The sequence below is a fragment of the Anoplopoma fimbria genome, chromosome 12 (assembly GCF_027596085.1).
Source record: "Anoplopoma fimbria isolate UVic2021 breed Golden Eagle Sablefish chromosome 12, Afim_UVic_2022, whole genome shotgun sequence".
Classification (NCBI taxonomy): domain Eukaryota; kingdom Metazoa; phylum Chordata; class Actinopteri; order Perciformes; family Anoplopomatidae; genus Anoplopoma; species Anoplopoma fimbria.
In genome coordinates, this window is record NC_072460.1 from 21,627,505 (window position 1) to 21,650,573 (window position 23,069).

The 23,069-nt window shown below is 42.0% G+C and overlaps 2 protein-coding genes across 2 annotated transcripts in view; both read left to right on the forward strand.

The window, feature by feature from the left end:
• baz2a (bromodomain adjacent to zinc finger domain, 2A) overlaps nt 1–12,877 on the forward strand; it is a 16,958-nt gene extending 4,081 nt beyond the window's left edge. Inside the window, exons 4-30 of the mRNA XM_054608747.1 lie at nt 1–1,601; nt 1,817–2,092; nt 2,196–2,573; nt 2,706–2,769; nt 3,100–3,208; nt 3,372–3,473; nt 3,589–3,811; nt 3,928–3,989; nt 4,079–4,144; nt 4,245–4,646; nt 4,743–4,997; nt 5,101–5,315; nt 5,423–5,497; nt 5,606–5,780; nt 5,866–5,928; nt 6,021–6,165; nt 6,276–6,886; nt 6,994–7,333; nt 7,528–7,683; nt 7,824–7,984; nt 8,793–8,858; nt 8,970–9,253; nt 9,346–9,481; nt 9,633–9,779; nt 10,021–10,253; nt 10,399–10,542; nt 10,992–12,877. The exon at nt 1–1,601 is cut by the window's left edge and continues 397 nt beyond it. Coding sequence (XP_054464722.1) covers nt 1–1,601; nt 1,817–2,092; nt 2,196–2,573; nt 2,706–2,769; nt 3,100–3,208; nt 3,372–3,473; nt 3,589–3,811; nt 3,928–3,989; nt 4,079–4,144; nt 4,245–4,646; nt 4,743–4,997; nt 5,101–5,315; nt 5,423–5,497; nt 5,606–5,780; nt 5,866–5,928; nt 6,021–6,165; nt 6,276–6,886; nt 6,994–7,333; nt 7,528–7,683; nt 7,824–7,984; nt 8,793–8,858; nt 8,970–9,253; nt 9,346–9,481; nt 9,633–9,779; nt 10,021–10,253; nt 10,399–10,542; nt 10,992–11,151 — 6,649 coding nt within the window. The 3' untranslated portion in view covers nt 11,152–12,877. The remainder of the gene's footprint in view (nt 1,602–1,816; nt 2,093–2,195; nt 2,574–2,705; nt 2,770–3,099; nt 3,209–3,371; nt 3,474–3,588; nt 3,812–3,927; nt 3,990–4,078; nt 4,145–4,244; nt 4,647–4,742; nt 4,998–5,100; nt 5,316–5,422; nt 5,498–5,605; nt 5,781–5,865; nt 5,929–6,020; nt 6,166–6,275; nt 6,887–6,993; nt 7,334–7,527; nt 7,684–7,823; nt 7,985–8,792; nt 8,859–8,969; nt 9,254–9,345; nt 9,482–9,632; nt 9,780–10,020; nt 10,254–10,398; nt 10,543–10,991) is intronic.
• Nucleotides 12,878–17,014: 4,137 nt separating this feature from the next.
• LOC129100378 (aquaporin-4) lies at nt 17,015–21,688 on the forward strand. The gene is made up of 6 exons (XM_054609989.1): nt 17,015–17,029; nt 17,525–17,716; nt 18,512–18,673; nt 18,808–18,972; nt 19,610–19,690; nt 21,476–21,688. The coding sequence occupies exons 1-6, from the start codon at nt 17,015–17,017 to the stop codon at nt 21,686–21,688; spliced, it is 828 nt and encodes a 275-aa protein (XP_054465964.1).
• Nucleotides 21,689–23,069: the final 1,381 nt, after the last annotated feature.

Here is a 23,069-nt window from a genome sequence, read left to right on the forward strand (position 1 = left end):
GCAAGGCCTTAGGCCTCCCACTTCTGCTGCGACCGAGACCTCCCCTGCTGGATCCAGGCCTCCGTCAAATGGGTCCTCTTCCTCCTCCCTGCCTGCATCACCTCAGAAGTTGTCTACACCTCATGCTTCAACTGATAGTACGTCTAAACCTGCAGTTTCTTCAGTCTCTCCTCCGTCATCGGACTCTGCGACTCATCAAACCAAGTCTTCGTTGCCTCCTAAAGCTTCTGGACCTCCAACAAATGTCACAACTGCACCCATCTCAGCTCTTCATCAGATGGTTCAAGGGTCCAAGCCACCTCTGATGACATCTTGCTTTCCTGATAAGCCTGGAGCTCGAAATGAAAAGCCTGGACCCCCAAAATTAATTTCTACCGGCTCATCAATGGGGGCAAAATCCTCATCTGCTCGTGTGGCTCCACCTCTAATATCAGCATCAGGATCTTCAACCTCAACACCACCTGGCTCAGAATCTTCTCCTGCCATGTCTGTCTCAAGAACCTCCTCAGTTGGCGGTAAACCGGGTGACAAAGCGCCCACACCCCAGCGTCAGACATGCACTCCTCCAGCTGCTGACTCTGGTCTTTCCACTGCTTCCACAGCATCACCACCACCAGCAGCGACGAACTTACCCTCCCTAGCAGCCCATGAAAGTCTTACAGTCCGACCTCCACCTACCCTACCTCTTCTAACCGCTCAAGCCTCCAGGACTGCACCGGTGTCCGCCCCACCTCCTTTGGTGTCTCTGACTTCTACAATGGGTACGTCTTCTGTAGTAGTCCAAAGTTCTGACTCTGAGCAGCATCCTCCTAACACCACTCCTCCTCGTGTGCTGAAGCGGTCGTCTCCGAAGTCAGAGCACTGTGGTCATAGTGAGGATAGGAAAGAGTTGGCTAACAAACGAAACGGAAAACCAGACGAACACCACCCTCGTCCTTATCGACCCCAAATGAAGCCACCACAGAAGGAGGAAGCTACTGAGACTAAATCAGAAATTTGCTCACCCAAATTCCTCACTGATCTTCCTGGGAAACCGCTGCAGCCCACAGTCGCTCCCAAGAATCAACCAACAGCCTCTGAAAAGCACCACCTGCAAAGCAGCATCTGTGAGGCAGAGGACTCCATGGTGGAGGAGTCTCCACTCAGAAAGTCTTCACATCTCCACAGCACAAGGCTAGAACATCTGACGGATGAAGAAGAAAGTTTTAATGACTCTTCACAAACAGCTTCTCACTTTGATGGCAGTTCAACATTTGACAGCCCCTCTCGAATTGATGTCAGCTCTGCCTTTGAAAAGACCTCTCCTCTAGACGGTGATAGCTCATGCGTGGACGACTCCTCTCACTTTGACAGCAGCTTTCACCTGAGAAAGGACACCTCTCAGTTCGACAGCACTTCTCATGCAGAGGACGAACCATCTTCTGGGTTCGACACCACTGGAGTGAGCGGCTATTCTGTGGGAGACTCCAGGGAGGACACGTTGGACTCCACCAGGGATGGGGAAACGTCTGAGGCAGAAGAGACCAAGGACAGCTGTCAAATCACAGGGGAATCCATGCTGGAGTCTTCCTCTCAGATAGAAGATCCTTCTGATACTTCAAGTGAGTCCAACTCATACTCGTTTGTGCCATTTCAGCTAGGTTGTGAAGGTACACTCCTAAAGTTCATGATCATGGAAACTAGTATCACATGCTGCTGTTATTATTAAACCAGTCACCCATTAAATAAATATTTATTTCCAAACAGATTCTGTTTTGTATATCATTATCCTGTATTTCTGAATTATGCTAACAGTGTTCTTGTTGCTTCATCTCAGGACCTGAAGCAGAGTGGGGACCCAGAGGACTTGATACACCAGACTCAGCTGGACGCACTAGCATTAAGACCACTGCCAGTGAGACAATGACTCCCCTGAGTTTGAAGATGAAAGATGAGAACTTCATCGCCTTCAGTACCCCAGCAGAGAGCCCTGCGGTACACCCACTGCAACCAGTAACTGATCCCATCGTACCAGCTGCTAAAGGACGTCAGAAAACGCCAGGGAAACCACGCAAACCTCGCACTCCAAAGGCACTAATGATTAAAACCCCAGGTATTTAACATTTTGATTTCAGATTTTTTTTTTTTTTAAATTTAAGTAAATGTTAAAATGTAAGGTTTGATTTTAAAACATTTCTTTCCTCTTGTATGTAAAGCTCCTGAGGGGACCCAGCGGAAACCTCGGGTTCGAACCCCTAAAGTGGAGAAGATCAAGACTGAAGAAGAGGGAGGAAATAAAGAAGTAGTACCCAAGGGCAGAAAGAGGAAGAAGTCTCTCAAGGTGGATGTTAAAGAAACATCAGGCGTATGTGGAGAGGCTGGGCCTTCCACAGGAGAGGTGGACACCGTCACCACCACTATTGAAGCTGTTCTGGCCAACGCTTTAGCTTATACCACACCAGTCGAGAAACCCAAGAAGGCAAAAAGGGCCAAGAAACAAGACCAGGAAGGAAATGTGGCAAAAACACCCAAAAAAGACGCAGAAACAATTGCTGGCGATGCTGATGACAATGATGACGACAGCTCCACTGCAGGTAATGAAGGTTATAGTTCTGTTGTGATGCGGGGTTCCACTTTAAATGGCATTTTACTGAGACATGATATCACATTCTAACAGTCTGATGCTAAATGTGGTTGTGTGTGTGTGTGTGTGTTTTCTTGAACAGGTGAATCTAACAGACAGAGGAGGGTCGCAACTGAGGAGCAGGTTCAGTTCCCGATGCGACATGGGTAATGTTCCCTTTTGTTTTTTGTATTATTCCAGTTTTTTAATATTCAATTAATCCGATATCATGAACCAAAACATGCCCAACAAGCTAAACAGGACTAAACAGTTAATACCAGTTATACGTGACAACGTTTTCAGATAATTCAGAAATCCTTCACTGTGACTATATACATTAAATACATTACATTTTGCATAGTGTTTTCTGCATTTAAGTCTTGGCGTGAAGTCTTTGTTCAGCTGTCAGTTCATAGTAGTGAAAAAATGATCATGATTTTAACTCTTAACTCACTTTGTAATCATAATCCTTCCATAATTGCCTCTCTCAACTGTAGTTGGAGGAGGGAGATTCGTGTGAAGAGATTGGAGGACCGCATGAAGGGCGAAACCTGGTACTACACACCTTGTGGAAGGAGGATGAAGCAGTTCCCAGAAATCATCAAGGTACAATTTCCTGGCTGTTAAACAAAACCATAAATGTCTTCAAATGTATTAAAGTCGTAGTCTTTCAAGGGAAATTGAAACATGATAATGTATTGATTATGTCATATCAATGACTCTGATCTTCTCTCTCTCTCTTGCCCGTTCTCCTAATTGCTTCCTCCAGTACTTGAGGAAACACACGGACAGTTTGGTCAACAGAGAACACTTCAGCTTCAGCCCACGCATGCCTGTCGGAGATTTTTATGAAGAAAGAGAAACTCCTGAGGTCTGTATATTTTTCTCAGTGCTGCTCAGTTTACTTTTCAAACACTAGAAGAAAGTAACAAAAACATGTCAAGAAGACATAATGGGGACTTATCATTCTCTTCAATATGTCACAGGGTAAACAGTGGATCCAGTTGGCCAATGAGGAGGTTCCCTCTATGATCATGGCAATCACTGGCCGGCGAGGTCGACCTCCAAACCCTGATAAAGAGAAACCTCGCAGGGTCCGCGGCCTGAAGGGAGGGCCCATTCGCCGCCCCGGTAGACCTCCCAAACCCAAGATGATCGACCTCCTCAGCAAAGTTGACGCCAAGCTTTTGAAGCGACTTGAAGCCAAGGGTGAGTGGATTAAGACTGGAGGAGGCATGAGTGTACAGGGATGTGTTTATAGCTAGTAGTTACATAACCTCACTAACTTTGCACTGAAGCTAATTGTTTTTATTTCCATTTTATAGAAGCTCTCACGGAGGAGGAAAAGGAGAAACTTGCGAAAATCAAAAAGAAAATGAAGAAAAAGGTATCTGGTTCAGTTCATGCAGTTTGTATTGATGAGCTGTTTTTCTCTTCACATCTCATCCTGATTTGTTGCTGCTGTTTATTATTCAGGCAAGAATGAAGAGAAGGGAGGATACGAAGATTAAGAAGATGAAAGCGGAGAAAAAGAAAGCCAAGGTACAGATATAATTAACACAAAATTATTCATCAGCATTCTCCTCAGCAACAACCCCTTTCCTCACCTCCACCTTTTCTGTCTTTTTATTTGTGCGTTCAGCTTGAGCAAGAGGCCAAGGACCAGGAGCTGAAGGCCGAACCAACCGAACCAACCGACCCAACAGCCCCCCAGGCCACGCAGCCGGCACCGGGCACTGCTGCAGAGCCCAAGAAGCCCGGCCGCAGGAGGTCAGTCAAGCTGGAGGTTCCTCCACCAGTGCAGCAGACCGACGAGGAGAGGATAGCCCAGGGTAAGAGGGTGCTGGGTGCTCGGAGTAAAGCCAAGGCTCTGGCCAAAGCCCAGGCAGAGGCAGAGGCGGCGGCTCAGGCGGCTATGACGGCTAAGAGGGCGGCAGAGAGGAGAGCGCAGACCCAGAGACGTCTGGAGGAGCGCAAGAGGCAGCAGCTGATCGCAGACGAGCTGAAGAAGCCCGCAGAGGACATGTGTCTCACTGACCACAAAGTGAGTTGTGTAATTAAAACAGTTTCTTTAATGTTTTATTAGCTCTGTGATTACAGAGGGTTTTTAATCATGACTGTAAAACTTTGTCTCAATCAGCCGCTGCCAGATCTGTCCCGTGTCCCCGGTGTGGTTCTCTCCGGCAAAGCTTTTGCACACTGTCTGGCTGTGGTGGAGTTCCTACACGGCTATGGGAAGATCATTGGTCTCAATATACCCAAGGACATCCCCAGCCTCGCCACCCTGCAGGAGGGTCTATTAGGCCTGGGTGACAGCCAAGGAGAGGTCCAGGACCTTCTGATCAAGCTGGTGGAGGCAGCACTTCATGATCCAGGCCTGCCATCATTTTATCAGGTATGTAAAACAGTTTGAAAATTTTTCTCCATTAATGCAAGTCCTGATAAAGAGTGATAAACATTTTAATCTCCGTTTATTTTCTCCTCATCCCAACCTCCAGTCAGTAAAGATCCTCGGGGATAAGCTGGTTGAGATCAAGCTGACTCGCAGCACAGTCTCGGAAGTGTTACGGGTCTTTTTGGAGTCTTATGGTTATGAGACAGAAGTGTGCAACACGCTGAGGACCAAAACATTTCATGCTCTGCCTCCGGACACCAAGGCATCAATCCTGGGTTTCCTGGTGGACGAGCTCAACAGCAGCAACGCTGTGACGAGGTCAGAACCAGAACTCAATTATTCATCCTTTAAGTTACTCTAAGCCCTAAATGATTGTTACTACTACTACTCCTTTACTTTATTAATGTTTGCATTTTATATTTCAGTGACATTGACAACACTTTAGAAAACATGGCAACTTACAGGAAGAACAAGTGGATCATTGAGGGGAAGTTGCGCAGGTAAGATTTTCTCTCTTCAAATTCAGACCTTCTTTTTTTTTTTTTTTTTGTCATTTAAAGCCAGAGAGCCAGTGATCATGTTGATCCTGATGGTTTTCTCCCTTGCAGACTGAAGGCGGCACTAGCGCGCCGTACAGGACGCTCAGAGGAAGAGCTGTGTTTTGAGGAGAGGAGGCGCAGTGCCAGAGTGGCCGAGGAGGAGAACCTCAGTCTGGAGGAGGGGGGCCCGGTCTCTGAGAGAGGCAACCGCCGTGCACGCAAAGAAGAGCCCAAACTCAGTGATGTAAATATCTGTTGTTGAGATTATTTTTTTAATACTCTATTAGAAACCGATTTCTCTACATTTACTTTGATATTTTCTGTTACAGAGCGAGAGCCCTGCTAATGCCAGCATTCCAGAGCTTGAAAGGCAGATCGATAAGCTAGCCAAGGTAAGTCGACGTTACACAGACGCAGCGATTTTTTAATTTTTAATTTTTTGTTGTTTAATATTAAATATTCCTCTGCTTTTGGATCTCCACAGCGCCAAGCGTTTTTCCGTAAAAAGCTGCTACAGTCATCTCATTCCATGCGGGCAGTACTGCTGGGTCAGGACCGTTACCAGCGCAGATACTTGGCCCTTCCTCACCTCGGAGGAGTTCTGGTCGAAGGGCCAGAGGAGCTTCTGAGTAAGTCAGAGAATTAATTTGAAAGATATGTATTTGCTCTAATTTTTTAGTCTTTACAACCCTTTGGCTAATCCACCTTCATCTGAACTTTTCTTGTTTCTATCATGCAGCTTCTGGAGAAGTCCTTGTAGCCGAGGTTCCCGTCACCTTCCTCAAAAAGGAGCCCAAAGTGGAGGAGACCCCCATGCCCACCACTCCCCCTCCTACTCTACCTTCCTCTCCTTCCTCTGCTTCCGCCGCACAGCCCCAGACCTTTTCTCAAGAGGAGGACGACCTCCCCGGCACCGCATCCCTCATGAGCAGGCCGAGGGGACGAGGACGGCCCCGAAAAATCAAACCCGAAGTGGAGCTTCACCTGCGCACAGCGAAGATTCGCCGCCGGCGTCGAAGCAGCGCCAGGTCGGGGGGCGAAGAAGTGCCGGGCTCGCCGAACAGCGGCACCCACAACCTCACAAAGGCTGCTTTCCAGAGCTGGCTCAGCCAATCACAGGAAGCGGTGACCAACGGCACGTGCTCAGCGGCAGGGGATGCTCCAGAGGGTAATCGACCAGAGGAGAGCGTGAAGGAGATGGCGGAGAAACAGGGGCAGTGGTTCAACCTGCTCCCAAAGCAACCGTGCGACGATAACTCTCTGACGGAGTGTCAGACTCCCAGCTCACCTCCTAAGCTCCTCCCTCAGGTCACGAGTGCTCTGCCCGCACTTGCTGCTCCACTCGTGAAGGTTTGCTAACACAATCACAACTATAATGACATGTTATTATGCTTTTATAATGCACTTTGAATCATCTGTGTGGCATATAAATAAAATAATCTCTCCCCACCATTCAGCCGGACCCGCTCTTGCCTAGCCTGACGCCTGCTGACCCCTTGACCCCAGCAACAGCACAGGACATTCCCTCTACACTTCCTGCTTCTGCTGCTCCTGTTTGTGCCCCAGAGCCACCTCTCCCTCAGCTTCTTCCAGCTCCCGTTACCCCTGCCACGCCCACTCCGACTACCCCTCCCAAGCCAGGGCGCAGGCGGAGGAGAGGGAGCCGAGGCAGCAGTCCTGCCCGCCGAGGGGCGAGAGGAGCTGCAGCCAAACGCCGTGGCCGCCCTCCCAACTCTGTGTTCCAAGAAATGGAGCAACAGTACTTCACACAACTGGTGGTCAAGCCGATACCAGCATGTAAGTTGTGCCTGGTTTAAAAGTCTAAGAGATGTGATTGATTCCTTTTTAAATGGTGAGATAGTTAAGAGCTGATCCAAGGATGTAGGACTCCACACTGCCGACATTTAGCCTACAAATCTGTACAGGAACCATATAAACCATGATCATTTATTGCTTCATTCTTATTTGTAATGCCTATATTTCTTTTCCAGCAATGGTGCGTGGCTGGTGGTGGATCAAGGATCCAGAGGAGCTTTACAGCACCTTACAGGCCCTTCATCCAAGGGGCATCAGGGAGAAGGTGCTCCATAAGCATTTGGCCAAACAAATGGAGAGTTTAGCTGAGATATGCACCAAACCTATCAACGGTGAGTGTTTTTTCATTTTGCATTTTAACTCTGATCAATGAGTATTTGTATATGACATCATCCTACATCATCCTTTTTTCCTTCTGTATCTCTTCCCCCGTCGCCCTGTGCTCCACTTACAACCGTTGTTGTCGGTCTAGACCCTTTATTTGAGTCGAAGGTAGAGGAGAAGGATGTGCTGATGGAGGCTCTGCAGCAGCCCTGGCAAGTGCAGGAGAAAGCGATGGAGACTGACATCAGAGCCCTGCAGTGGGTGGAGGACCTGGAGCAGCGGGTCATTGCAGCTGACCTCCATCTCAAGGTGAGAAACCACCTCTCTGTTTGTGTGCCTCTGTTCTTCATCGTCTGATCAAGCAACAGCTAAAACTCCAGGTGAGTTGAAAAAGTAAAATTAAGAGGGGTTATTTTATGCCTAAGCGCTTGCGAAAGCCATGATCGGGATGGATCTCAGGAACGCCTGGGATTAATTTCTCCAATTTTGTAACAAACTTTCTACCTGGACTCAAGGATGAATGGATTAGATTTTATAGGTCAAAGGTCACCTCCCTCCCATTCTTGTGATCTTATTATCTGTGGAACGCCTGAAGGGATTTTCTTCATATGGACTCAATAAAAACTGATAATATTTTTGTGGTCAAAGGTCACTTTTGGCCACAACACGAGAATTCATATGCTAACTTCCCACAAAGATCTAATGCGGTAAAATGATGAAGATGACATTTGGAACGGACACGGATGTATCTTCATTGAGAGGCTGTCGTTCTAGTTCACAATAACAAGATTATGGATAAGTGGCTTTTTAATGTGATTCTAAGAGATGAGAGCAGAACAGATAATATTGGAACTCGCATGTAGGAAACATTGAAAGTAAATGAAACAAGTAGGAAACGTGTACATGGACCACAACGTTGGTTCTTTTTTTGCATGTCATTACACATTTCTTATTTACTGAGGTCTCTCTGCTTTCAGGAAATTACTTTTAATAAAATTTGCAACAAATCCTCAAATACTGATATTGTTTGGCTTATGCTGTGGCCATATTCTGTGAGGTGTGTGAGTCCCCTTCACAGCTAAATGTAACGCATGTCTGCTTTTTTTGTTTCTACAAGGCGGCACCTCAGAGTGCAGTGACTGATGCTGAATCCAACACGGAGACACCAGTGGCAGAATTTCAGGTAACAATTTAAACACTTAAATAAAACGATTCCTCCAGTTCTTTAATCTTGGATGAATAGAATAGTTTTCTCTCTTACCTGTACCTAAACTGTCCCCGCCTCTTTTTTAAGCCCTACACAATCCCAGATCCAGACTCCACGCGTGATGACCTCCAATACTACGAACATGAGGCCGACCCACGTGATGACTGGATTGTGCGAACTAAGAAGGAGTGGTCCAACCTGCCCCGCGTCGCCACACACCCGGTGGACTTGGCGATGTTGCGGTTGGCCAACCTCGAGCGAAACATAGAAAGACGCTACCTGAAGGAGCCGCTCTGGAACCCCGCCGAAGTGATGCGCCTCGCTCCTCTCACCCCGACCCCAGGAGAAGAGCATCTCATGGATGTCTTCAGGTGAGACGGACTCTCTGTCTTTGGAGTGCAGGGGATGAATTTGTTTTGTTTGTATATTTTAAACTTATTCCTGTTCTTTTCTTCCGCTCCAGTCTGGAAAGCGAGATCACGTCTCGACTACGAACGTGGCGACAAGCTCTGGATCGCTGCCGCAGCGCTCCCCAGGTCTGTCTGTGTATACTTCAGCTGGAGAAGGCCATTGCTTGGGAGAGATCTGTGACTAAGGTGGTAAGTTACTTTACCTCACAGGATTGTTGTTGAACCTTTTTTTTTTTTTTTTTGATGGAGCACACTGCACAAACTAACACCAAAATAACACCAAATTCACCTTAGTCGTCATCTTAACAATAACGACTTCTTCTCTGCTTTTTTTATCCAGAATTGTCAGGTTTGCAGGAAAGGAGACAACGATGACTGTCTCTTGCTGTGTGACGGCTGTGATCGAGGCTGCCACATGTACTGCCTGAAGCCCAAAATCACCCAGGTGCCAGAGGGAGACTGGTTTTGTCCTACCTGCGTTGCCCAGGTCAGACCCCGTCCTGTGATTCTTGACTAAGAAAAATAGAAAAACTTACAGGATAAATTAGGGCCAAGTAGGTTTTCATATACAAGGAATTTGTGTTTGTTTGGTGCTACAATAGTCAAGAAAAATAAATAGAAAATAGAAATACAATAGAATGTGTGAAAAAAAAAAAAGTTTTAAAATGAAAATAGCTGTTAAGTTCCCCGTCAGCTCATCCTGCTTCCTCATTCGCTCTGTCTCTCAGGACGTCTGTGATTCACCTCGCTCATCCAAAAAGAGGACCCGGGTGAAGAAGAGAAGATATGAAGACGACAGCTCTGAAGATGAGACGTCAACGCGACGAAGTACTGGCGGCATGGCAACGCGGTTCAAGGAGACCGTGACACCCCCCTCATCTTCCCGTCACTCTGGAGAAGGAAGCGCCGCTAAACGTCGTCGCATGACGACCCGCAACCAGCCTGACCTCACCTTCTGCGAGTGAGTCCTGCCTCTATCCCCGTTGAGCTACTCGCATGCAGAATCATCTTATTTATGTTACACAACAGGTGTTTTTTTTTTTTTTTTTTTTTTTTTTTAAGTCTACAGGGGTGACTAGTTATTTAATCATTTTATTTCCTGCCAGGATCATTCTGATGGAGATGGAGTCTCACGCAGACGCCTGGCCGTTCCTTGAACCCGTCAACCCCCGACTGGTGCCGGGCTACCGTCGCATCATCAAAAGCCCCATGGACTTCCTCACCATGAGAGAACGGCTGCTACAGGGAGGGTAAGAGCGGATCATGCTACTCGTTATATTACTTCTTTATTTATTAGATCGCATTCACAATAATTAAAGGTTCACATATTAGGGGCATTAAGGACCATTAACCTTAATTTACCTGATAAGATAAAAAAAAATGTAAAAGAATAACAATAAGTCCACAGACATTAGGTTAATATTGACTACACAACTGTAGAATAAATAGGGAACACCACATATCAAGTACCTGTAATAACCTCAAAACTCAATTATTTTTTGAAAAACTTCCAAAATTCAAAACAATGTTTTTATATAACAAATAATTCAGCTTCAATCCATATTTATTGCCGTTTAGCCTTTCAAAAAACACATTTTCACTGCGGCCCAAAACGGTTTACTTTACTAAAAAAAGAATCTCTGGAGGAATATTTTGTCCCTCTGTGATTCTTTTAACACCGGCCCTTTTCTTCTCTCAGGTACTGCAGCTGTGAGGAGTTTGCGGCAGACGCTCACCTCATCTTCAACAACTGTGAGCTGTTCAACGAGGACACGTCGGAGGTGGGAACGGCTGGTCACGCCATGAGGCGTTTCTTTGAGAGCCGCTGGGCGGAGTTCTACTCAAATAAGGACAAATAGGAGTCTATGGTGGGGCTGTATACTGTTGGTGCTGTCACCGTCCCAGGCACACTATCTCCATTACTGCTAAGACTGTCTGGAGGTTCTTCCAGCTATGTGTATTCGCTCATGTATAGGTATATATGTATAGATTTTTGGCTAATTGTCTGTTATTGTTTCCTCTATCGGCTTGAATCTTTTTCCAGGCTCACAGCTGAACTGGCTTGAACTTGTACCCATTCCTCATCACGGAGAGTGAGAACACGTCTCTCTTAGCATTTCATTCCTCCTTTCGTGTCTCCTCATCTTCACCTCATCTCCAGTTTGCATTCTCCCGTCACGTCCCCTTCACAAGCCCCCCATGTCCTAGCGCACGCAGCCTTCGGTCAAGCCCTGCTGGTGAGGTGATGACACGGTCTCAGGCCCCGGGTGTTGTGGTTCTCAGACTGGTACCGAAGGTCAGAGACTGATCACACTATTGCGGCCTAACTGCTGCATACTGGACCTGCTTAGCACCGCTCGACGACAAAAACGGATCAAAACTCTTCACTGAGCTCGGGGCCATTTCTTACCTGTTCAATGGAAATGTAATGTAACGTGGTCTTATGCCTAGAAGTAATTTTTTTGCTCAATATATTTTTATTATATATTCTATATATAAATATATATACAGATTACAATAGCTGGGATTATTTAATAGCAATAGCTTGTAGTGGATGTGTACAGATTACCTTATAGAGATGTCTAGACGATTTCTGAAAAAGGCCAGTTAAACTAAAAAGAATCTGTTCTTGGACTGTCACGAGTAGCTGTTGTATAACCTCCACTTAAAGTCTTGCACGCCACACATGCACACTTTTCACCTATACACGCATAAACATGCACACGATTTGACACACACACACACACACACACACACACACACACACACACACACACACACACACATACACATACCCACCTTCTGCTGCTGTGTGAAACACTGGTTTCCGAGACTGGAGGATTTATTTGGTGTTGGTCTAGGCTTAGACTTTTATATTTCACTGTCCCTCTTGTTAAAAGTAAATTATCGGCTAGTTATTTCTGATCTGTGTCACAGACTGTATACGACTGAAAGGATGCTCCATTTTACTATAAAATCACCACAAAACAACATGGTGTTTGCATTGAGAAACGATCCGTGTTGAAAATGAATTTCATCTGAGCAGGTGGAAACATCTTACAGGACATGCAAGGCTAAAATCCTCCTCCCGTTTTAAAGACTAGAATTGCAAAGGAGCTCTGATAATGAGGTACTGGGCACATTCCTGCCTGGTTTTCTGTCTTACATTCCTTTTTATTGATTTTATTTTTGCTGTTCAAGGGCCAATTTCCGACGTTGCGTGGCATGGATGGCTTGCTATGAAGGCGACGTGATGACTCCACAGTCCGGGTTTTATTTAAACGTGTTTCTTACACTGAACTCAAATCCGTTGATAGGAAAATAGACTTTCAATGTTCCTTGTTACACTTAAAGGGACAGACGTTTTTTCAAAAAAGAAAAAAAAAAGATATGAAAACCAAACGTGGTGTTAAGTGAATTTTTAATAATGTACAGTTTTGGTGACTTTAAATTTGTTCCTTTATATTTTTAGGACCAATTCATCATTTTTAAGAGGAGGTATTACAAGACTCTGTTGTATTAAGGTGATGTAACACGTGTGCATCTGTAGAATGTACTGTGAGTTGAATAAAAACCACATCTAGTAGAGTATTTTTTTCTCTCTTTGCCTTTGTATGTAAATCCTGTCTGTGTGCTCTCCATGTTTCTTGGGGTTTCCCTCATGTGTTCCTGCTTCCTCTCGAAATACAAACAGGGAAGTTCATATCCCATATCTGTCTAAACCTGTTTGCAATAGACCTGCGTGACCTGTTCTGGCACAGTGCATGCTGGGATATGCTTCAGCCGCTCCTGACTGAACAGGATTAGGGAGATGGATATACTGCACATGGCTAATAATCTAGGAACAGCTCTCGTGTCAACGGGCCTCATTCAAATACCTTGAGTTTGCACGAATCTGTGCTTAAAGCGCCGACAAATGATTTACACACAAATCTGAGATTCAACATTTTCTTACCTGAATTTGTTCATACTGTGCAAAAACATTTAGAAGTTCCTCAAAACCGTGCGTACAGAAATGTGGGGGCCCGGGCCTGCTGACTAAATTCACCTTATATAAAAAAAAACGCATAATAAGTCTTTATAAGACTAAAATATTTAAAACCTAGATTTAACAAATGCATTCGCAAAATATATTATGTAGTAAACTAGTATTGTGTACTATGAAATTGACACTCTTTCATCCTCATTAATTATTGTCATAATTAAAATATATATTTCAACTCTTTAGCCCTTTCTCACAGCAGCCATTTTGATAAGTCAGTGCAGCGTAAACACAGGTTTAATTAATCATGTTAATTATGGCCCTGTTCCATTTAGGTTGGCCGGGGCACTGGTGTTGTGCATGCTGACTCACTGGAATGACTGTGACACACTAAATAGAATGAGAACCTGATTTATTTTTATCAATTACATATGTGTTTACCCTGCTATGAAATGTCAAAATGGCTGCATAATTTATGCCATCAGCCTAAAAAAAAGAGAAAACCGCAGTGATCTTCTTGTTTCATAAAGGCGAAAGATCTTGTCCCCATGTACAGCCTCTTACAGCAAAGGAATACAATTATTGCACATTGACCATATATGTTAGGGATCGATCTGAAACAATTATTTGATTCCTTGTTGTTTTTCCGCGTCAAAGTGTCTTTTTGAGTTTTTTATTTTCCGATGCGAGGGTCCAAGGACAGAGATGCCTTATCACGTAAAGATTGTTCTGAGGCAAATTAGTTTTTGTGATATTGGGCTATACAAATAAAATGTACTCTTTTTGACATTTTACAGACTGAACAATCAATTGAGAAAATATGATTAACCAATACAAATTAAGCCTTAGCTGAATTAAAACAAGCAGAAAACGTTACCATTTACTGATATGAAACACTAGTATTTATAGATACTAGAGAGTGACATGAGCAAACCAGAACAGAAGGTGACCCTGTTAAAACACCTGTGGAATTATTGGCAGATGAACATTTTCCAAATAGTCACACACATGACACGACACACATGCTTTTTACATGACGCCTGCTCACCTCATACCTCTGCTAAAACATTACATTACAGTCATTTAGCAGACACTTTTATCCAAAGCGACTTACAATCAGTAGTATATTACATATCATTCACCCATTCACACACTGATGACAGGCTACCATGCAAGGTGCCACCATCAGACTCTAACTAACATTCATGCAACATCCAGTCCACACCGATGGCAAGCCTTCGGGAGCAACTTGGGGTTAAGTGTCTTGCCCAAGGACACATCGACTGCCGAAGCCGGGTACCGAACCACCGACCCTCTGATTGGAGAACTACCTTGCTCTCCACTACGCCACAGCCACCCCACTCAAACTCACTGTATAACACAAAGCATATGTCCCATTTAATAATAAAACACAGGCCTTAAATAATGCTGAAGTGTTAAGACGGGGCTCCTGTCGGAGGCACATGCTGCTGGGAACGTCTTGCCATCACTCCCAGCTGCTCTACAGTGGTAGAGACTCAAGCACAACACGATCACACACACTTATATTCTAACACGTTAAAGCATCTAAAAACAAAACAATTCAATACATAGCATAGATATATAAAATGTGTTCTTTGTGTGTCTTTGCGTCCCTCTTTCTTTGCCCTCTATCGCTCCCTCAAACCCCTGAGCTGGCACTTTATGCGAGTGTGTGTATATTTGTGTGTGAAATTGTGTCAGTGTCAGCACTCTGGGCGTTGAGGGCTGAAAACTCCCCACGCCAGCGGGTTCCAGGTTGCCCCCGCCCTCCTTGCCCGCCCCGCAACACACAGTTGGGCTTAGCCCCACAAAAGGGGGGATAACAGTTTAACAGTTGCCCTGGAGAGGAGGGGGTAATCCACGGCATAATGGGGCAGCACCCTCAACAACCAGTTCATTCTGGACTCTGGCCCCTGATGCCTGGAGTGTCAGGAGAATCAATTCTAAACATCTCCACATTGTAGTAAATAAAAAAGTAACTTAGTGACACATTTACAAAATTCAGCCTCTGTGAGAGCGTGACTTGTTGCCTCGGCAACACTGCAGAGGTGAATATTCTCCGTTTTTTAGCCAAGCAGTGGAACTCGTCTTCAACAAGGTGCATGTTTGTTTGATATCAAAGAGTGAAAATAAAAAGCCTGCACAGATGCTGCATCACAATCGGTTCTATGGCAACAGCATCATGAAAGACTCTGCCCCCCCCCCTCAACCACCTCTGCTCACTAATGGTCCCTTTCTCCTATAATTTATATGAAAATCAGGCTGAGCAAAGGATGCCAGGTGCTCAGGACACGCCAGTGCAAGAGACAACAGGCCGAGCCACCAACACCTTTAGGTTATGGGAACTTCATAGCTTGCTCTTGCAGTTTTCATAATTCATGTTTTTAAAGGACAAGGCTGTTTATATTCTTCTTACTGTCAAGGCATTTCATGAAAAGATTGTTGGAAGGAGGGAAGTAAATATTTAACAGCAGTCTATAAGCAAGTGTAATGTTTAGCATCTTAGTTTAGCAATGCTAAAATTTGCTTGCTAATAATCATGTAACACAGAGTGCAAATGAAGCTGATTTGAATGTTATGATTTTCCCAGGTTGTTTGTCATAAAGCTGGGTAATGTAGTTTTTTTGCAAACATTACTCAAAAAGCAGTAAAATATGTTGTATAATATATTTTCAGCTGTGGATTTGTACACTTTTGTTACTCTAGTGAGTATTTACAGTGGCAGGGAGGTGTATGTGGGATTGATTCATAATAAACTCCAGTGCCCATGTTCATAATGAAGGAACAAGTCAGCAAGTGCAACAGTTTATGTGTTTTTAATAGTTTTTTTGGACAACAATAGAGTTCCATGGCCAAGAGAAATAAGATCAAGCTTTGGATACACACACAGTAGACTGCTTATTGGTTGGATCAATTAACTGTTGGTTTTGGGTCTTTTCATGCTATTTGTTGATAAGAAGAAAAACAGAGAATATCACTGGACTTTAAAGCCTTTGTGGCATATAGAAGCAGCACTGGGGAAAAATATAGGGAGACATAATAATGTAAACACTTGTTTGGCTTGGTTGGATTTGTTACATTATTGTAAATTTCAAACACATTTATGGAAGCTTGCTGGAATTTGGAGTTGGCCTCTTTCAAGCTTTGGATTTTTTTAATGTTCTGTAAAAACACTAACTGACAGACTTAATAAGAACCTGATGAATGCAACTTTAAATGACCCACTTTTTGCAGCAATCCCTATAATTGTGATTTCAGTCTTTTTCCATCATGGTTATATCGTTTTAAGTCCTCACTGCTCTCTCTGAAGTGGACTCAATCACTTCAGCTGGAAGATAAGTGAAAGGCTCCTCGTGGTTTACTGAAGATGCCTTAAATTGCTCAAGGTCGAATTTACTGGAGAAAAACTGTGAGGGTTTGGGGGTTACATGTGCAACCTTGGAAAGACATTGTTTTAAGGGCTTGCACTGACAAGTGTTTGTACACAAGACTCAGGGCCTGTGGTGAGGGGGGTGAGGAGAGAGAGAGAGAGAGAGAGAGAGAGAGAGAGAGAGAGACTGAGGGGGGAGGCTGCTCCTATCAAAGGATCTCTCAGATTCTACAAGTTAATGAGGGATGTCGCAGAGACCCTGAAGCCTCTCAGACCCTGAGAGCTGAACACAGACGGACGGACGGAGACACAGACGGATATACAGAGAAAAACACAAACTGAGGTCAAAATGACGTGGCGGGAGGTAAGAATCTTAAATGATGTGCTTTGTGTTTAAATCCCTCATAACTTGTAGAATCAAAAAAGTAGTTAATTTAAAAAACAGCATGTATTAGTGGCGGTTTTCACTGTTCCTGCAAAAGCAGAACTGTTTTATACACCATATAGTTATGAAGTGTTATAATTGTAGGTAAATTAATGCATATTTTTATTAAGAGAATGTGTAACAGTGTTGAAATTCAGGTTACTGATCCGGGGTTGACTTGTTTGTGTTAGATATTTGCATAGTTTATTTTAATGTTTCTAATACTACTTGTGTCATCATTTCTTACAGCTTTTGATAGCAGTAGAAGGACTGTTGAAAAGTAGTGTGTTGTTTACAGCCTTCATGAGGCGACAATATCAATAAGTTCATTATGTTTTTGATTATTGATTCCAGCACTAGTGAGGATTTGAAAAAAGATGTTTGGATATCTAAATATAGGCCACCTTTTTGTTTATCTCCCCTTTCTTCGTGGAGCTACGCAGTCGGCAGTTCTGGTGTGCCACTCTTGCAGAGCTGCTCGGCACCCTGGTCTTAGTGAGCGCCATACTGGGTGCCTCTGTGCCCGGCCCCGGAGAGGCCCCCCCGGGACCCCTGTACCCGGCAGTGGCAGTAGGAGTGTCGATTGTTGCGCTGGGACACTGTTATGGAGAAATAAGCGGTGCACAGGTGACATAGCAATTGTACTTATATGCTCTACTTGAGTATAAGTACCGATACCACTATGTAAAAGTACCCCCAAAAGTAAATCAGTTTAGCAGTGTTATTAGCTTAATATGAGGCCTTTAGTATCCAAAGTAAAAGTAATCATTTGTCCCTCGGAGAGATATATTACCAGACATGAGATTATTAGATTGTTAATATTGTATTATTTGACTGTTAGTTTAAACTGCTTTATGTACAGTCAGGTAGTTTAGTCCAATGGTTCCCAACCTGGGGGCCGGGACCCTCTGAAAGCTCACAGGATAAATCTTACAAAAGTTTAAATTTAAACAAAGTTCTGCAGCATAAATCTGCATTATATTTTTGCTTTTTTTCCCCTTATCTTTGCCTTTAGAATATACGTATAATGGATACTTTTACCTTTTTATGTAAGTGTTCACAAAACAAAAAGGATGCATAGTTTGATCTGTGACAATACACACTTCATATCTCCTTCTTAAATGTAAAAATCTTAAACTTGACTACAGCTGTCAGATAAATGTAATGTAGTAAAAAGTACATTATTTCCATTTGTATTGAAATAGAAGTATAAAGTTTCATGAAATAGAATAGTAAATAAACATTACTTTCACCCTAATCTCTATATAAACATATCCTACATACCAATACAGAATATTTTAAATGCTTATCTGTCGTCAGACCACCACCGGCAGTTGTTGAGTTTTTATCATTATAATTATTTGCCATTCCATATTTGTAACATTGTTTATATGTTTGTGTGTGTTTGTGCTCTCTGATCAGGTGAACCCTGCTCTGACTCTGGCTCTGTTGGCCACGCGGAGGCTGGAGGTTCTCAGGGCCGTTGTTTACATCGCTGCACAGTGTTTGGGGGCCTTTTTAGGAGCCGGGGCCCTTTACCTGGCCCTGCCGGTCAAAACCACTGCAGACCACTTCGTCAACAGGGTCAGTCCTCCGAGTCTTAGACGGTTATATTTTAAAGCTTGAGAGACTTTTCATCTTTTCAGAATAACCCTGTCCTATGGCCGACTCTTCCTGCTCCTCTTCCTCTGTCCTTACTCCTGTTTAACCTCACTCAGGTTCCTATAGAGGTGAATGCGGCCCAGGCTCTGGGCATCGAGGTTCTGTGCACCTTCCAGTTGGTCTTCACTGTGTTCTCAGTGGAGGATCAGCGACGGAGGGAAAGCCCGGAACCAGGAAACCTGGCCATTGGATTAGCACACACTGCTGGAGTGCTAATAGGGGTAAGAGGAGCGTTCATGCTGAATCATTAGTTGCTCATTTACTCAACTCATAATTTGTACAATTTCTGAAATGGTTCCACAACTAAAAAACACAAGTTTACAAAAAAGTTTACAAAAAAATTCACTTTGTTATTAAAAACAGCTAAACATTGTAAGTCATCTGGACCATTTTTATTTACCCAAAAGAAAAAAGGAACTGATATTTTCAGTCTTATAGGTTAAATCCGTATTTATGAATAATAATATATATTCCATATTTTCACATTGATTACTAAATGGTTAACACTATTGTCCCACTGAAAGAAGGTGATCTTTTTGGTGAAATGAACGCTTACTTTAACTTTTCATGGTTTTTATCTCACAATCAAAAGAAATGCAGGTCAGATAAATAAGAATGTTTAGTTAAACACATGAAGAATTGCACAACACTGTACATAAAAATAATGTGACTCAGAGCTGAATATCTAAACTTTAGATGAAGAATGGTACAAAACATGTACGACACAGAGTACTACCACTAACTCAAAGATTTAGATAAAAAAAATATATATTAGATTAAAGCCAGAAAAATGTTAATGATAAACAAATAAACGTTTGTGGAAACTGTTTTTTAATTTGTGTGTGTATGTGTCGTCAGGCCCGATTCTCCGGTGCTAGTATGAACCCTGCACGTTCTCTGGGTCCAGCCATCATCACCGGCTTCTGGGAAAACCACTGGGTGAGAGACCAGACTCCATAAAAACACTTGTACTGTGACTTCTTTATGGCATACTATAATAGGCCATTTTTTGTGGCATACTATACTATGATATATATATATATTTATTTTTTTCATGGAATACTGTGCAATGCCTTTTTTTCTTTACTTTTATGGCTTTTTTGTTACATGGCATATAATCTGTTTTTTTTTTTAAAAACTTTTTTACAACACACTATACTATGATATTATTTTGGACCTTTTATTGAATTCTTTATTGCATACCATAGTGTGACATTTTTATGGCATACTATACTATAACTTTTAATGATTTCAATTGGTTTACTATACAATTAATGTTTTTGCAACATTTTATTGCTTACTTTATCGCCATGCATACTATGACTTTTTTTTCTTACCTTTTAAGGCATACTATACAATGCCTTTTTATGACTTCATCTGGCTTTTCTTTAACATTATATATACTTTCTCCTTTTTTTATCGCACACTATAGTATGTTTTGTTTTTCACCATTACCAGACTTCTTCATAGCACCCATACTATGCCTTTTTATGGCATTTTTCAGACTTTTTGATTTTTTATGACAATTTTATGAAATAATTTATGATGACAGATTTTTTGTGACATACTATACTATGACTCTTTTTACAACATTTTTATTGTACTCGATACTATGACATTATTTTTGATTGTTTTATATACTATACAGTGCCTTTTCTTTCTTTTATGGCATTCTAATGACACACTATATACTATGACTTCTTTGATGTTTTTTGACATACTTTTTTTTTTAATTATTTGACATTTTTATGACGTACTATACAATGACTTTTCAAGATTTTTCATAGCATAAAGACATTTACTTTTTAAAACAACAATTTACTTTTTTAATGTCTTTTTCATGGTACACAATACTTTTTCATGGTTTCACAATGACTTTTTTACAACAATTTTTTATGAAATGCTATAAAATGCCCTTTTCATTACTTTTCATGGTATACCTTACAATTACTTTTTTGTGGCATACCAATCAATCGCATTTAAACTATGACATTTTTTACAACATTTTTTATGGCATGCTATACTATGTATTTTTTATGGCATTTTGTGACATACTATATACTATGACTTTTTTCTGTCATACTATACTATGACATTCTTTTGACGTACCAAACTATAACATTTATTTTTCAAAACTTTTCTGAAATGCTGTACATTTGTAATGGTATACAATACTATGACATTTTTTATGTTTAATGATTTATGGCATAATATACTATGAGTTTTTGCTCTTACAACGCATACTATACTTTGACTTTCTATGGCATTCTTGTGACATACTACTTACTCTGACTTTTTTATGTTTCTTTTATGGCAAACTATACTATGTCATTTTTTATTACATTTGTATGACATACTATAATATTACTTTTTTTAATACCTTCAATGGCATACTATACAAGGACTTTTTAGATACTTTTTTATTACACTTTATGACATACTATACTATGCATGACTTTGATTTTTTTTTATATCCTACACTATGTCATTATGGGCCTATTAAACTATTACATTTTTCACAAAATTTTTATGCCACAATAAATTATGATCTTTTCATTACTTCCAACATTGTTAAAGTATTAATATCGAATCAATTTTAGAACTCAGTTGATATTCAGGTGATTCTAAGAAATGTCTACTCGTCTTGGACTATCCAGATAATTTAAAAGCATTCTTCTGTCTCAACACATCTCTTAAATCTCAACCTCTTTTTCCAACCTCCAGGTTTATTGGATCGGACCGGTGATCGGTGCCATACTGGGTGGAGTCTCCCATGAGTTCCTCTTTGCACGTAGCGCCTCTCGCCACAAGCTGGTGGCATGTCTGACCTGTAAGGACATCGAGATTGTGGAGACGGCCAGCATGACGGGATCATCTCTGTCCACAGTCACACAGAACGCGAGAGCCAAACAGACCACCAAACAAGAAAACAACTGAGGACACATGCAAAAAAAAAGACCCATAGAAACACACATGCATTGTGCAATATCAGATTATTTGTAATAATTGCTACAAAAACTTAGATTAGCCACCACAGAATACTTCAAACCAAACTTCGAACCCTTTATCTTAAAGCGTAGCAAGTTCAGTGATAATTTGTTTTATGCTTATGAATTCAACTTGTTGTTAGTTATATCTTCTTTTAGAGTTAAACAGTCTCACTTTTACATTTTCAATAATTTCGGGTGATTTGGGTTTGTGACATAGCTTCTACATAAGATTGTATTTTGTTTAAGCATCACGTGTATGCAGTTGTCCAATGTGTATTTTATTTTTCAAGAGACCACAATAAACATATTGCTCAGGTGTCAATAAAGCCATTAACAAAGGGAAGGTTACAGCGATAACTGTGTTTAACTGGCACGTATTGAATTTCCCTCCAGTGAAACATTACCAGCACAGTTTTGAGGCTACAAATTTTGGCTCAAATTAATATTTTCGTTGTTGCTTTTTGTTGCACATGTGAAGAGAAACTGCTTTATAAAGGAGATGAATGTTACATTTAAGGTCCCAGTGGGCTGTAATTAGTGTATATAAAGGTTCAGCCAATATTGCGAGATTCAATGTTGCTACTTTCAAATTTGCACATCATTAAAATGTATAATGGAGATTCATTGAAACCCTGCTGAAAAAAACCCTTATGTTTGCCATTTTCAGTTTCATCCTGCGTCTGTGAATGCTTTGAAATGCTAAAGAGGTCCTTGCACTGCATTGTGGGTTCAATGATGCTCTCAAACATGTCTCTCATGTCTGTGCCTGTTTGCGTCTCTTCTCTTAGGCCTCCCATTCACAATCAAATGAACCTTCTTACCTCTGTAATGGCTCTAAAGAAAGAACGTGTTCAGTGGAAATAAGCTTTGTAATATGAAATGGATACAATGTGTGTGTGTGCGTGTTAATGCGTGTTCTGGTGTGTGACAGACTTTTTGTTTTCATGAAACCTTTATTATTACTATCGAGTGTGTTTTTGGTATCATTGCTGTATTTCTCTTGCCTTAAATTATGGTTTTGCATGTAATTTAAAGGGTCAGTTCACCCAAAGTAGTATTTAACAATGCAGACAGATTGGGTTTCATTCGGGTTTTGCGATATTCGTCTCTATATGACTTGTAATAAGGGAGGAAATGCTTTTTTTTTTTATTGTTTGAAAAATGAATATAATAAAAAAGTCTATTTATTATCTATGAATATTCACAACTTAGGTAAAACATATTGCACATTGTATTATCTGGATTTGATTGCAAGTCTAAAATAAACCATGTTCGCAATCATTATAGCAGTGTAATTTGAACTCACACACACAATCTGCACAATAGCT

What these genes read in the sequence shown, in the direction of transcription:
- LOC129100378 (XM_054609989.1), top strand. An exon ending in GAGAAATAAGCGGTGCACAG is followed by an intron (nt 17,717 to 18,511) that starts GTGACATAGCAA and finishes CTCTCTGATCAG; the next exon opens with GTGAACCCTGCTCTGACTCT. An exon ending in CAGACCACTTCGTCAACAGG is followed by an intron (nt 18,674 to 18,807) that starts GTCAGTCCTCCG and finishes AACCTCACTCAG; the next exon opens with GTTCCTATAGAGGTGAATGC.